General features: G+C 43.5%; 1 protein-coding gene across 1 annotated transcript in view; it reads right to left on the reverse strand.

Annotated features, from left to right (window-relative positions):
• Positions 1-15,401, reverse strand: part of CNTNAP4 (contactin associated protein family member 4) — an 820,352-nt gene that overhangs the window by 399,721 nt on the left and 405,230 nt on the right. The window contains exon 10 of the mRNA XM_069762123.1: positions 9,282-9,453. Coding sequence (XP_069618224.1) covers positions 9,282-9,453 — 172 coding nt within the window. The remainder of the gene's footprint in view (positions 1-9,281; positions 9,454-15,401) is intronic.

The raw sequence follows: 15,401 nt of genomic DNA on the forward strand, positions 1-15,401 counted from the left end.
TCGTCTTCCACTCCTTCTGAAGTTCCAGAGTTTTTGTCGGATTATCGGGATGTATTTGATGAGCCCAAAGCCAGTGTCCTACCTCCTCATAGGGATTGCGATTGTGCAATTAATTTGATTCCTGGTACTAAGTTTCCTAAGGGCCGATTGTTCAATTTATCTGTGCCAGAACACGCCGCTATGAGGAGTTATATAAAGGAATCCTTGGAGAAAGGCCATATTCGCCCGTCGTCATCACCGTTAGGAGCAGGGTTCCTTTTTGTGGCCAAGAAGGATGGTTCTTTGAGACCTTGTATTGATTACCGCCTTCTCAATAAAATTACAGTCAAATTTCAGTATCCTTTGCCGTTGCTGTCTGATTTGTTTGCTCGTATTAAAGGGGCTAGTTGGTTCACCAAGATAGATCTTCGAGGGGCGTATAATCTTGTGCGTATTAAACAAGGCGATGAATGGAAAACAGCATTTAATACGCCCGAGGGCCATTTTGAGTACCTGGTTATGCCATTCGGGCTTTCCAATGCTCCATCAGTATTTCAGTCCTTTATGCATGACATTTTCCGAGAGTACTTGGATAAATTCCTGATTGTGTATTTGGATGATATTTTGGTCTTTTCGGATGATTGGGAGTCTCATGTGAAGCAGGTCAGAATGGTGTTCCAGGTCCTTCGTGCGAATTCCTTGTTTGTGAAGGGGTCAAAGTGTCTCTTTAGAGTTCAGAAGGTTTCATTTGTGGGGTTCATTTTTTCCCCTTCTACTATCGAGATGGACCCTGTTAAAGTCCAAGCCATTTACGATTGGACTCAGCCGACATCTGTGAGGAGCCTGCAAAAGTTCCTGGGCTTTGCTAATTTTTATCGGCGCTTCATCGCTAATTTTTCTAGTGTTGCTAAACCGTTGACTGATTTGACCAAGAAGGGAGCTGATGTGGTCAATTGGTCTTCTACAGCTGTAGAGGCTTTTCAGGAGTTGAAGCGTCGTTTTTCTTCTGCCCCTGTGTTGTGCCAGCCAGATGTTTCGCTCCCGTTTCAGGTTGAGGTTGATGCTTCTGAGATTGTTGCCGGGGCTGTTTTGTCGCAAAGAAGTTCTGATGGCTCGGTGATGAAGCCTTGTGCTTTCTTTTCTAGAAAGTTTTTGCCTGCTGAGCGCAATTATGATGTTGGTAATCGAGAGTTGTTGGCCATGAAGTGGGCATTCGAGGAGTGGCGTCATTGGCTTGAAGGAGCCAAGCATCGCGTGGTGGTCTTGACAGATCACAAGAATTTGACTTATCTTGAGTCTGCCAAACAGTTGAATCCGAGACAGGCTCGATGGTCGTTATTTTTCTCCCGTTTTGATTTTGTGGTTTCGTACCTTCCGGGCTCTAAGAATGTGAAGGCTGATGCCCTGTCAAGGAGTTTTGTGCCTGACTCTCCGGGTTTGCCTGAGCCGGCGGGTATTCTCAAAGAGGGGGTAATTTTGTCTGCCATCTCTCCTGATTTGCGGCGGGTGCTGCAAAAATTTCAGGCTGATAGACCTGACCGTTGCCAGGCAGAGAAACTGTTTGTCCCTGATAGATGGACTAGTAGAGTAATCGCTGAGATTCATTGTTCAGTGTTGGCTGGGCATCCTGGAATCTTTGGTACCAGAGATTTGGTGGCTAGATCCTTTTGGTGGCCGTCTTTGTCACGGGATGTGCGTTCTTTTGTGCAGTCCTGTGGGACTTGTGCTCGGGCTAAGCCCTGCTGTTCTCGTGCCAGTGGGTTGCTTTTGCCCTTGCCGGTCCCGAAGAGGCCCTGGACGCATATTTCTATGGATTTAATTTCGGATCTCCCCGTCTCTCAAAAGATGTCGGTCATTTGGGTGGTTTGTGATCGCTTTTCTAAGATGGTCCATTTGGTACCTTTGTCTAAATTACCTTCCTCCTCTGATTTGGTGCCATTATTTTTCCAGCATGTGGTTCATTTACATGGTATCCCGGAGAACATTGTTTCTGACAGAGGTTCCCAGTTTGTTTCGAGGTTTTGGCGATCTTTTTGTGCTAGGATGGGCATTGATTTGTCTTTTTCCTCGGCTTTCCATCCTCAGACAAATGGCCAAACCGAACGAACTAATCAGACTTTGGAAACATATCTGAGATGCTTTGTTTCTGCTGATCAGGATGATTGGGTGTCCTTTTTGCCGTTGGCTGAGTTCGCCCTTAATAATCGGGCCAGCTCGGCTACTTTGGTTTCGCTGTTTTTTTCTGCAATTCTGGTTTCCATCCGCGTTTCTCTTCAGGGCAGGTTAAGTCTTCGGACTGTCCTGGTGTAGATACTGTGGTGGATAGGTTGCAGCAGATTTGGACTCATGTGGTGGACAATTTGACATTGTTCCAGGAGAAGGCTCAACGTTTCGCTAACCGCCGGCGTTGTGTGGGTCCCCGACTTCGTTTTGGGGATTTGGTTTGGTTGTCGTCTCGTTATGTTCCTATAAAGGTTTCCTCTCCTAAGTTTAAGCCTCGTTTCATTGGTCCATATAAGATTTCTGAGGTTATCAATCCTGTGTCATTTCGTTTGGCCCTTCCTGCTTCTTTTGCCTTCCATAATGTGTTCCATAGGTCGTTGTTGCGGAGATACGTGGCGCCTGTGGTTCCATCCGTTGATCCTCCTGCCCCGGTGTTGGTTGAGGGGGAGTTGGAGTATGTGGTGGAGAAGATTTTGGATTCTCGTATTTCGAGACGGAAACTCCAGTACCTGGTCAAGTGGAAGGGTTATGGTCAGGAAGATAATTCCTGGGTTTTTGCTTCTGATGTTCATGCTGCCGATCTGGTTCGTGCCTTTCATTTGGCTCGTCCTGGTCGGCCTGGGGGCTCTGGTGAGGGTTCGGTGACCCCTCCTCAAGGGGGGTACTGTTGTGAATTCTGTTGTCGGGCTCCCTCCTGTGGTCATGAATGGTACTTCGGCTGGTTCTGTCCATGGACTTTCTCTGGTGGCTGTGGGTGTTTCTGAGTTTCCTTCCACAGGTGACGAGGTTAATTCGTTAGCTGGCTGCTCTATTTAACTCCACTTAGATCTTTGCTCCATGCCACCTGTCAATGTTCCAGTATTGGTCTAGTTCACTCCTGGATCGTTCTTGTGACCTGTCTTCCCAGCAGAAGCTAAGTGACTGCTTGTTTTTCTCTGGTTTGCTATTTTTCTGTCCAGCTTGCTATTTTGATTGTTGTCTTGCTTGCTGGAAGCTCTGGGACGCAGAGGGAGCGCCTCCGCACCGTGAGTCGGTGCGGAGGGTCTTTTTGCGCCCTCTGCGTGGTCTTTTTGTAGGTTTTTGTGCTGACCGCAAAGCTACCTTTCCTTTCCTCAGTCTGTTCAGTAAGTCGGGCCTCACTTTGCTTAATCTATTTCATCTCTGTGTTTGTATTTTCATCTTTACTCACAGTCATTATATGTGGGGGGCTGCCTTTTCCTTTGGTGGAATTTCTCTGAGGCATGGTAGGCTTTATTTTTCTATCTTTAGGGCTAGCTAGTTCCTTAGGCCGTGCCAAGTTGCATAGGGAGCGTTAGGAGCAATCCACGGCTATTTCTAGTGTGGTTGATAGGATTAGGGATTGCGGTCAGCAGAGTTCCCACGTCCCAGAGCTCGTCCTATATTATCAGTAACTATCAGGTCATTCCGTGTGCTCTTAACCACCAGGTCCATTATTGTCCTGACCACCAGGTCATAACAGACATCCTGTTGGAGAACCGGGAAGAGAGTCCAGTCAGGTATTCCAGTTTGAAAAGAGTGAATGGATGCAGAGAATTCTCAAATTTTCAATGCAGACATCAAGGAGAATGATGGTGATTCTAAGCGGTCTCATTGAACCTGGGAGGGTGAGGGTGAGATCATATTAGTGTCATATATGGTTCATGTCATGGGATTCAATGAGGAAAGACATGTGGCAACCCTTGGAGTGAGAGTCCAGACACACAAAGCTAAATGCTGTGGAGAAGGAGGAACCTGGGTAAAAAGCACAAAGTGTGGTGAAGTGCCTCACTATGGGTGCGCTATGTGCAACATGTGCTTCCCAGGACTATATGGCATCCGAACCAGGAAGTGCGGGTGTCATATGACGGCACCGCATCAAGGGGTCACGTTGCCGCGTCGCATCATTGCATCACGTGACCGCAGGGCATAGAGCTGGTGTGTGCAGGACTGGGCATGTGCTTAGGGGGTCTGTCTGAGGATATTTAGAACCATGATGCAATAGTGGGCATGCACCAGTGGTGCCATGTCCAAGATGAAATGTAAATAGAGGAGGGAATGGGGAGGGAGAGAGAATGAACCAGTGATTGTAGTGAGTGTTAGGAGTTAAAGGGAAGCCACAAGATTTATTTAAATGTATGGGATGAAAGTTGAAGTAAAGTATAAGGAAATTATGTGAATGCACACCTTAGTAGAGTATGAGATATGGATAGAAGGATGTACTTCGTCATCAGGAACCTGCAATTAAAGGGATCATCAATAAGCACACTTTGCACATAGCTCTCTCCATAGTGACGCATTTTGCAACACTCTGCGCTTTTTTACCGTGGTTCCTCCATCTCCACAGCATTTACGCAACTTCATTGTATAACTTTGTGTGTCTGGACTCTCATTCCAAGGGCTGTCACATGTATTTTCTCATTGTATCCTTGAGAACGCTTAGAATCACTATTATTCTCCAGGATGTCTGCACTAAAAATTCTAGGATTCTCTGCACCCATTCACCCATTTCCAAGTGGAATAACTGAATGGACTCTCTCCCCAGATCTGCTCCAGGCTGTCCCTGTATCCTTTTTTACCACATGTTCTTGCTATAACAGCAAGTGTATCATTTACTTCCTTTGTCACCTTCTTTCCATTTTCCTCCTTTTCTTTTGTAATCTCCTTTACTGTATACTGCAGAGTACAACTTAACTCTCTGTACAGTATTATAGTGGCATTTTTGATACTTCTATATACAGTGGGGCAAAAAAGTATTTAGTCAGTCAGCAATAGTGCAAGTTCCACCACTTAAAAAGATGAGAGGCGTCTGTAATTTACATCATAGGTAGACCTCAACTATGGGAGACAAACTGAGAAAAAAAAATCCAGAAAATCACATTGTCTGTTTTTTTAACATTTTATTTGCATATTATGGTGGAAAATAAGTATTTGGTCAGAAACAAAATTTCATCTCAATACTTTGTAATATATCCTTTGTTGGCAATGACAGAGGTCAAACGTTTTCTGTAAGTCTTCATAAGGTTGCCACACACTGTTGTTGGTATGTTGGCCCATTCCTCCATGCAGATCTCCTCTAGAGCAGTGATGTTTTTGGCTTTTCGCTTGGCAACACGGACTTTCAACTCCCTCCAAAGGTTTTCTATAGGGTTGAGATCTGGAGACTGGCTAGGCCACTCCAGGACCTTGAAATGCTTCTTACGAAGCCACTCCTTCGTTGCCCTGGCGGTGTGCTTTGGATCATTGTCATGTTGAAAGACCCAGCCACGTTTCATCTTCAATGCCCTTGCTGATGGAAGGAGGTTTGCACTCAAAATCTCACGATACATGGCCCCATTCATTCTTTCATGTACCCGGATCAGTCGTCCTGGCCCCTTTGCAGAGAAACAGCCCCAAAGCATGATGTTTCCACCACCATGCTTTACAGTAGGTATGGTGTTTGATGGATGCAACTCAGTATTCTTTTTCCTCCAAACACGACAAGTTGTGTTTCTACCAAACAGTTCCAGTTTGGTTTCATCAGACCATAGGACATTCTCCCAAAACTCCTCTGGATCATCCAAATGCTCTCTAGCAAACTTCAGACGGGCCCGGACATGTACTGGCTTTATCAGTGGGACACGTCTGGCACTGCAGGATCTGAGTCCATGGTGGCGTAGTGTGTTACTTATGGTAGGCCTTGTTACATTGGTCCCAGCTCTCTGCAGTTCATTCACTAGGTCCCCCGCGTGGTTCTGGGATTTTTGCTCACCGTTCTTGTGATCATTCTGACCCCACGGGGTGGGATTTTGCGTGGAGCCCCAGATCGAGGGAGATTATCAGTGGTCTTGTATGTCTTCCATTTTCTAATTATTGCTCCCACTGTTGATTTCTTCACTCCAAGCTGGTTGGCTATTGCAGATTCAGTCTTCCCAGCCTGGTGCAGGGCTACAATTTTGTTTCTGGTGTCCTTTGACAGCTCTTTGGTCTTCACCATAGTGGAGTTTGGAGTCAGACTGTTTGAGGGTGTGCACAGGTGTCTTTTTATACTGATAACAAGTTTAAACAGGTGCCATTACTACAGATAATGGGTGGAGGAAAGAGGAGACTCTTAAAGAAGAAGTTACAGGTCTGTGAGAGCCAGAAATCTTGATTGTTTGTTTCTGACCAAATACTTATTTTCCACCATAATATGCAAATAAAATGTTAAAAAAACAGACAATGTGATTTTCTGGATTTTTTTTTATCAGTTTGTCTCCCATAGTTGAGGTCTACCTATGATGTAAATTACAGACGCCTCTCATCTTTTTAAGTGGTGGAACTTGCACTATTGCTGACCGACTAAATACTTTTTTGCCCCACTGTATATTTTAGACATATTCTCTGAAATAACAAGAAATTGTCCATTACAGCGGTGGCAAAAAAATAAGAGACCATCACATCAAAACCTGTCATGGGCAGCCCAATCTCCAGACCTGAACCCATTGAAAACCTCTGGAATGTAATCAAGAGGATGATAAATAGTCAAAAGTAGTGTTGAGCGATACCGTCCGATACTTGAAAGTATCGGTATCGGATAGTATCGGCCGATACCCGAAAAATATCGGATATCGCCGATACCGATATCCGATACCAATACAAGTCAATGGGACACCAAGTATCGGAAGGTATTCTGATGGTTCCCAGGGTCTGAAGGAGAGGAAACTCTCCTTCAGGCCCTGGGATCCATAGGGATGTGTAAAATAAAGAATTAAAATAAAAAAAATTTATATATTCACCTCTCCGGCGGCCCCTGGACATCACGCTGGTAACCGGCAGGCTTCTTTGTTTAAAATGAGCGCCTTTAGGGCCTGCGAATGACGTCGCGGCTTCTGATTGGTCGCGTGCCGCTCATGTGACCGCCACGCGACCAATCAGAAGCCGCAACGTCATTCGCAGGTCCTTAATTCCTAGAATTAGGAGTTTAGTGAATGAAAATGACGTCGCGGCTTCTGATTGGTCGCGTGGCGGTCACATGAGCGGCACGCGACCAATCAGAAGCCGCGACATCATTCGCAGGTCCTAAAGGCACTCATTTTAAACAAAGAAGCCTGCCGGTTACCCGTGTGATGTCCAGGGGCCGCCGGAGAGGTGAATATATCAATATTTTTTATTTTAATTCTTTATTTTACACATCCCTATGGATCCGATACCGATACCCGATACCACAAAAGTATCGGATCTCGGTATCGGAATTCCGATACTGCAAGTATCGGCCGATACCCGATACTTGCGGTATCGGAATGCTCAACACTAGTCACAAGCCATCAAACAAAGAAGAACTGCTTAAATTATTGTGCCAAAAGCACTGTGAAAGACTGATGCCAGACACCTGAAAGCTGTGATTAAAAATCATGGTTATTCCACAAAATATTGATTTCTGAACTCTTCCAGGGTTAAAACATTAGTATTGTTGTATCTAAATGATTATGAATTTGTTTTCTTTGCATTATTTGGAGGTTCTTTTTTTCATTTTTACCAGTTTTCCTTATCAGAAAAAAAAAATACAAAATTTATTGCTTGGAAATTCGGAGACATGTTGTGTGAAGTTTATAGAATAAAAGAACAATTTACATTTTACCCAGAAATATACCTATAAAGAGAAAAATCAGAGAAACTGAAAATTTTGCAGTGGTCTCTTAATTTTTGCCAGAGCTGTATGAATTCTTATATGTTCTGGTTATAAATCTGTCAGTACATTGTATGACACGCCCTCTTTTTTTCTGTACATCCCGTTCCATTTAGTTCTGATGAAGGTCTGAATTAAGACCAAAAACGTTCAAAATACATTGAATGCAAAATAAAAAGGAACATCATTTTTCAATGAAATTCTTTCTGAGTGCCAAGTTTTTTGATGTCGTGACTTACTGGCTGGATCCCCTACTTGGGCACCTTACTCACCGACCCAAGAGTGCTACATATGACTTTTTCTTTAGACTGGAAATGTATCAGGAAACACACACAGATCCTTTTCTCTTTTTTTTTTACAGGCTCTTAAAATTGTCGTTTTATAAGCTTGCTTTATGGGTAGTGTTGAGCATTCCAATACCGCAAGTATCGGGTATCGGCCGATACTTGCGGTATCGGAATTCCGATACCGAGTTCCGATACTTTTGTGGTATCGGGAATCGGTATCGGATCCATATTAATGTGTAAAATAAAGAATTAAAATAAAAAATATTGATATACTCACCTCTCCGGAGGCCCCTGGACATCACCGCTGGTAACCGGCAGCCTTCCTTGTTTAAAATGAGCGCGTTTAGGGACTTCCATGATGTCACGGCTTCTGATTGGTCCCGTGCCGCTCATGTGACCGCCACACGACCAATCAGAAGCCGCGACATCATTCTCAGGTCCTAAACTCCTCATTCTAGGAATTTAGGACCTGAGAATGACGTCGCGGCTTCTGATTGGTCGCGTGGCGGTCACATGAGCGGCACGCGACCAATCAGAAGCCGCGACGTCATTCTCAGGTCCTAAACGCGCTCATTTTAAGCAAAGAAGGCTGCCGGTTACCAGCGGTGATGTCCAGGGGCCTCCGGAGAGGTAATTATATCAATATTTTTTATTTTAATTCTTTATTTTACACATTAATATGGATCCCAGGGCCTGAAGGAGAGTTTCCTCTCCTTCAGACCCTGGGAACCATCAGGATACCTTCCGATACTTGGTGTCCCATTGACTTGTATTGGTATCGGGTATCGGTATCGGCGATATCCAATACTTTTCGGGTATCGGCCGATACTATCCGATACCGATACATTCAAGTATCGGACGGTATTGCTCAACACTATTTATGGGTATGCAGCTTGTATGCATGGCCTGAGAGATATCACATGTCGTTAGTTACTGAAGGTTTTACAAATGGAACTGATGACCTAGGCAACACAAACTTAGAATTTTTACATAGACACTTTACAGCTTAATTTTTACACTTGATAATGTGTTATTTTCACATTATTTAGTATGTGCATAATATGTGACATTTATAGCAAGTACTTTAATTTTAAAGAAATAACTTTATACCATGGTAAGAAAATGTAGGATAACCTTTATGTTCTTACCTGTCAATGATACCACATAAATCAATCTGCAGGTCACTGAAATTACCGAGCATACTTTGCTGTACTTGAATAAGGTCAATCACTTTTGAGGCAATAGAAATTAATTTCATGCATCCAAGAAAAGTAGTAACAGGTTTAATACACTCGTGCAGAGAACTATTGATGGGACAACCTAAAGACAAGAAAATATATTTGAAAATAATTGTACGTAAGATGTTTTTATAAATGTGCAACATATGGTTAATGCAAATTAGGGACAACAACTTGCCATTTGTTTGCCATGAAATTAATATTAGGCTTAGACTAGGTTCACACACTTTATTGCTCAGCTCACATTTAAACTAGTGGAAAGAAAAATGATTGCACAAATGTGCATCTTTTTTAATGTATTTCCTTAAGTTTGCCTTTAATCCATCACTAAAACGGCTCAAGCGTATGCAAAATATTTATATTCTGCATCCCGCAAACCTCTGATGATGATGGAATGAATAATATGAAAAAATGGCACTCCAGATACCGATGCAAAAAGATTTATTTTAAATGTGTTGCAATAAATAATATTTTTGATGTTTCGTCCCAAAAGGCCTTCCTCAGAATAGAGTATGGAAATGAATGTGAATGGCAGGAGTCACACAGCATAAGGTCATACAGGCAGAGTTCATATAGAAGCAGCACTAGAGGATAGCATCATGGTGCATGGGGAAATGCGCTGGATGATGGAATGAAGGTTGTGTTGAAACTTTATTGGGATGCTTTATGGCAGGTTCTGCCATTTCGCCTAAACGAAAAGAGCAGAATGCAGCACTATTATTTCTAGTGACTTACAGCCATCCTAAGAAAAGCCAAAATGGCCTTATTAGTGTCAGTGGGGCACCATTTGGGCCCATCATGTAAAGATTACATTTTCTGTATTATGTGTGGATGTAACCTCCAAAGCTCATGAACTGATTCCAAGATTTACATTTTTTCCTTCATTTCCTGGATTTATTTACATTCCCCAAAGCTGGAAATTGAGTTGTAAGCTTTGAACGCTATACCAAGGATGCAGAATCTTAAAATGATGCTACTGTGCTGTCCTTCATCTTTTATACTAGCAGTGACAGCCACATTAATTGGCTGAAATAGACCATGTGATGTAATAACTGCAAGGCATTATGGGAATGCCTGCCAAGTCACACTTGATGTCATTAATACTTTCTCTAACTTGCAATATTTAGCAGTGTGTGAAATTGCATCAGATTTTTTTTGTTAATATTTGATAATCAAATTGAAAAGTGTTCAAGTAAGATGAAACCTGCCAATTTGAAAATTTACAGTACACCTGCTCAGGAGACTCAGATTAACCCCTTTCAGAGCACGTATACCGAAACTTTAGCAGAGTATCCCTTTAGAAACAGCTATATTCTCTTTCTATAAATTAATCCTTTAGATTAGCTACAATGAAGAACAAATGGGTAACAATATTTTGAAATTCTGACTTTCAGGCTCCATATCTCATCATCTCTTACTGCTTCAACTGTGAGACTTCCATAATTTTCTAGACAATCATCTTGGGTATTTCATACATAAATTTGACTTGCACCTATTTAGCATATGATTATTTATGCAGATTCTTGTCATGTCATTGTATTGTTACTGTTTTGCTCCTGGTGGTGAAAAAATCATTTTCTTGCAGTATACTACATATTGCAACCTGTTCTCACATTCCCTAATTGCTCATTGTGCTACGAAGTTGATTCTCAAGTGAAAGGTTAGTGGTTCAAATCGAGGCGCAGCATGAAGATTTCCCAAGAAAAGAGAAACAGCATCACCCAACTCATTGATAGTGTTCTCTCAGCCAAGAAAATTGCCAAACTGCATCATGTGAGTGCCATGACAGTTGGAAGAATACAAAATTAAGTCTGACCATCCATGCAAAAGTCAAAAGGTGGATGTCCAGGCAAAATATCGGTGTCAACCAGTTGGTTCATCACAAGGTTTATCAGTTCTGGCGCGACAAACACGGCAGTGAAGGTGGCTCACATGCTTCATAATATAGAGATCACAGAGATCCATGCAAGCACCATGCAACACAAGGGTGGAATGGTGGCCAAAAAAAGGTGAAGAGGCCTCAACTGCAATATCATCATAAGAAGCGTAAACTCAAATTTGCAAAAAAGTATGAAAAGTAGAAGCCTGGAAACAGGTGATTTGGAGGGATGAGATGAAAGTCAGTAGACTAAGTTCTGATGGGTGCAAATGGGTCTGGAGATAAAAGGAAAAAGGGGCAAATGAACCAGGAAATTGAAAGAGCTGTTAAGTTTGTTGGAGGAAGCCTGATCATATGGGTTGTTTCACAGCCAAAAGTGTTGGATATTTGTCCAGGATCGATGGTGGTCTCAATGCTGAGCAAGTACTAGGGGTATTAAAATGATGATATAGCGTCCCAGTCAAACAATAGAGCATACATCGAGATTGGCAAAGAAATGGTTCAATGACAATGAAGTAGAGGTGCTGGGTTGGCCTCCACAGTCCCCAGACCTCAACCCAATCAAACACTTGTGGGTAGAGTTGAAGAAAAATCTGTATACATAGCAAGTGAGTTGACCAGTATGCACCAACTTTTGGAAGAAGAGAAATGGGATCAGATTTTGGTCGAGATATGCTTAAATCTCATTGAGAGCATACGTAAATTTAGTCAGGCAGTGTTGAAAGCCAAAGGTCTATTTACAAAAGAAATAACAAAATAATAAAAATTAAAATTTATATGTTTAGGATCAAAACAGTAACAATGCAGTCACATGACAATAATCTGCATACCTAGTCATATGCAAAATTGTTCCAAGTCAAATTTAAGTATGAGATAGCCAAGATGATTGTCTGTAAAATGATGGTAGTTTTCACATTTGAAGCAGAAGTGGATGGTGGGATATGGAGCTTGAAATTCAAACCTTCAAAATATTGTCACCCTTTTCCTCCTCAGTGAATGTCTTATTCCTTTAGCTAAGCTGCAGAATATAGCAGGATGTAATTACATGTCTGATAAATAACAATATTCTATATGACGTACATTTCAGGTTTTAAGTGGGAAATGAAGGACATTTCTGTTTGATTTGTATTCACAGCGTTACCTCTTATTTCGATATATTGGTGAAATAATTCACCATAATAGTAAAACCTTTTAGGCAAATTTATCAGAAAAATTAGTTAATTCATTTTCTTACTGTATACCACAGACCAGTGACTCTTCAAAATGACAAAGCAGGTGAATTGATTCATTTCAACACTTCCTGCCAGATCTGACCACATGGCTCCATTTGCCATTTACATAGATGCTGGATAGAATCAATGTGCCCATGCCCTTTCCCAGTTGATAACTTCAATGGATGATAGTCTATTGAGATTTTTTGCTCAGTGTAGTAAATTTAACCCCTTAGCGACCGCCGATACGCCTTTTAACGGCGGCCGCTAAGGGTACTTAAACCACAGCGCCGTTAATTAACAGCGCTGTGGAAAAAGTCCATAGCGCCCCCCAGAGGCCGATTTTCTCCGGGGTCTCGGCTGCCGAGGGTAGCCGAGACCCCAGAGAACATGATTCGGGGGGTTTTTAACCCACCCCGCATTTGCGATCGCCGGTAATTAACCGTTTACCGGCGATCGCAAAAAAAAAACAAACAAAAAAAAAAAACGCGATCTCTTTTTAATTTCTCTGTCCTCCGATGTGATCGCACATCGGAGGACAGACAAAAGGGGTCCCAGGTGGCCCCCCAATACTCACCTAGCTCCCCCGATGCTCCTCGTGTCTCCCGGTGGGCGCCGCCATCTTCAAAATGCCTTTATAGCCTTTTTACTAGGCACTGGTCCTAATAGCCAGATTCCTACTCCACACTGATGAGGGGCAAACACCCCGAAACAGCTGTCTGTGGATGGATACCATGCTTGGCATAGGTGGCTTTCCTTCATAGGATGCTGCCCTTCCCGTGGTTGTTCCTTCCCGGGGAAAGGCCTGGCTATTCACTACTTGCGTCGAGAAACACGTGATGGTGTCTCCGCAGCTTCTTTACATGCATCTGCATATTTCCCATAAGGGATGGGGGCAGTGTTCTGGAATCACTGCGTTGAGAAACACGTGATGGTGTCTCCGCAGTGTTGGATGTTTTGGTCTCCCCGAGGCCAATCGTCTGTGCCTTTATAGCCTTTTTACTAGGAACGGCTCCTAATAGCCAGATTCCTACTCCACACTGATGAGGGGCAAACACCCGAAACAGCTGTCTGTGGATGGATACCATGCTTGGCATAGGTGGCTTTCCTTCATAGGATGCTGCCCTTCCCATGGTTGTTCCTTCCCGGGGAAAGGCCTGGCTATTCACTGCTTGCATCGAGAAACACGTGATGGTGTCTCCACAGCTTCTTTACATGCATCCATCTGCCGGCCGGCAGGAGAACAGCAGTTGGGGCTAAAATTAGGGGTAGGGTTAGGGGTAGGGCTAGGGTTGGGGCTAAATTTAGGGTTAGGGTTGGGGCTAAATTTAGGGTTAGGCTTCTTTCACACTTACGTCGGTACGGGGCCGTCGCAATGCGTCGGCCCGACATACCGACGCACGTTGTGAAAATTGTGCACAACGTGGGCAGCAGCTGTAGTTTTTCAACGCATCCGCTGCCCAATCTATGTCCTGGGGAGAAGGGGGCGGAGTTACGGCCACGCATGCGCGGTCAGAAATGGCGGATGCGACGTACAAAAAAACGTTTCATTGAACATTTTTTTGTGCCAACGCTCCGCCAAAACACAACTGATCCAGTGCACGACGGACGCGACGTGTGGCCATCCGTCACGATCCGTCGGCAATACAAGTCTATGGGCAAAAAACGCATCCTGCGGGCACATTTGCAGGATCCGTTTCTTGTCCAAAACGACGGATTGCGACGGAATGCCAAACGATGCAAGTGTGAAAGTAGCCTTAGGGCTAGGGTTAGGGCTAAAGTTAGGGCTAGGGTTGGGGCTAAAGTTAGGGTTAGAGCTGGGATTAGGGTTAGGGTTTGGATTAGGGTTGGTATTAGGGTTAGGGTTGGCATTAGGGTTAAGCTTGGGATTAGGGTTAGGTTTGGGATTAGGGTTGAGATTAGGATTAGGGGTGTGTTGGATTTAGGGTTTTGATTAGGGTTATGGTTAGGGTTGACATTAGGGTTGTTTTGGGGTAAGGGTTGTGATTATGGTTAGGGTTAGTGATTAGGATTATGGATCAGGTTGGGATTAGGGTTAGGGGTGTGTTGGGGTTAGGGTTGGAGCTAGAATTGGGGGGTTTCCACTGTTTAGGTACATCAGGGGGTCTCCAAACACGACAGCCAATTTTGCGCTCAAAAAGTCAAATGGTGCTCCCTCTCTTCTGAGCTCTGCCGTGCGCCCAAACAGTGGGTTACCCCCACATGTGGCGCATCAGCGTACTCGGGATAAATTGGACAACAACTATTGCAGTCCAATTTCTCCTGTTACGCTTGTGAAAATAAAAACTTGGGGGCTACAATATCTTTTTTGTGGAAAAAAAAATATTTTTTATTTTCACGACTCTGCATTCTAAACTTCTGTGAAGCACTTGGGCATTCAAAGTTCTCACCACACATCTAGATAAGTTCCTTGGGGGGTCTAGTTTCCAAAATGGGGTCACTTGTGGAGGGTTTCTACTGGTTAGGTACATCAGGGGCTCTGCAATCGCAACATAATGCCCACAGACCATTCTATCAAAGTCTGCATTCCAAAAAGGCGCTCCTTCCCTTCCGAGCTCTGCCGTGCGCCCAAACAGTGGTTTACCCCCACATATGGCACATCAGCGTACTCGGGATAAATTGGACAACAACTATTACAGTCCAATTTCTCCTGTTACCCTTGTGAAAATAAAAACTTGGGGGCTACAATATCTTTTTTGTGGAAAAAAAAAATATTTTTTATTTTCACGACTCTGCATTCTAAACTTCTGTGAAGCACTTGGGAATTCAAAGTTCTGACCACACATCTAGATAAGTTCCTTGGGGGGTCTAGTTTCCAAAATGGGGTCACATGTGGAGGGTTTCTACTGGTTAGGTACATCAGGGGCTCTGCAAACGCAACATAATACCCGCAGACCATTCTATCAAAGTCTGCATTCC

This window comes from Ranitomeya imitator, chromosome 1 (assembly GCF_032444005.1).
Source record: "Ranitomeya imitator isolate aRanImi1 chromosome 1, aRanImi1.pri, whole genome shotgun sequence".
NCBI lineage: Eukaryota > Metazoa > Chordata > Amphibia > Anura > Dendrobatidae > Ranitomeya > Ranitomeya imitator.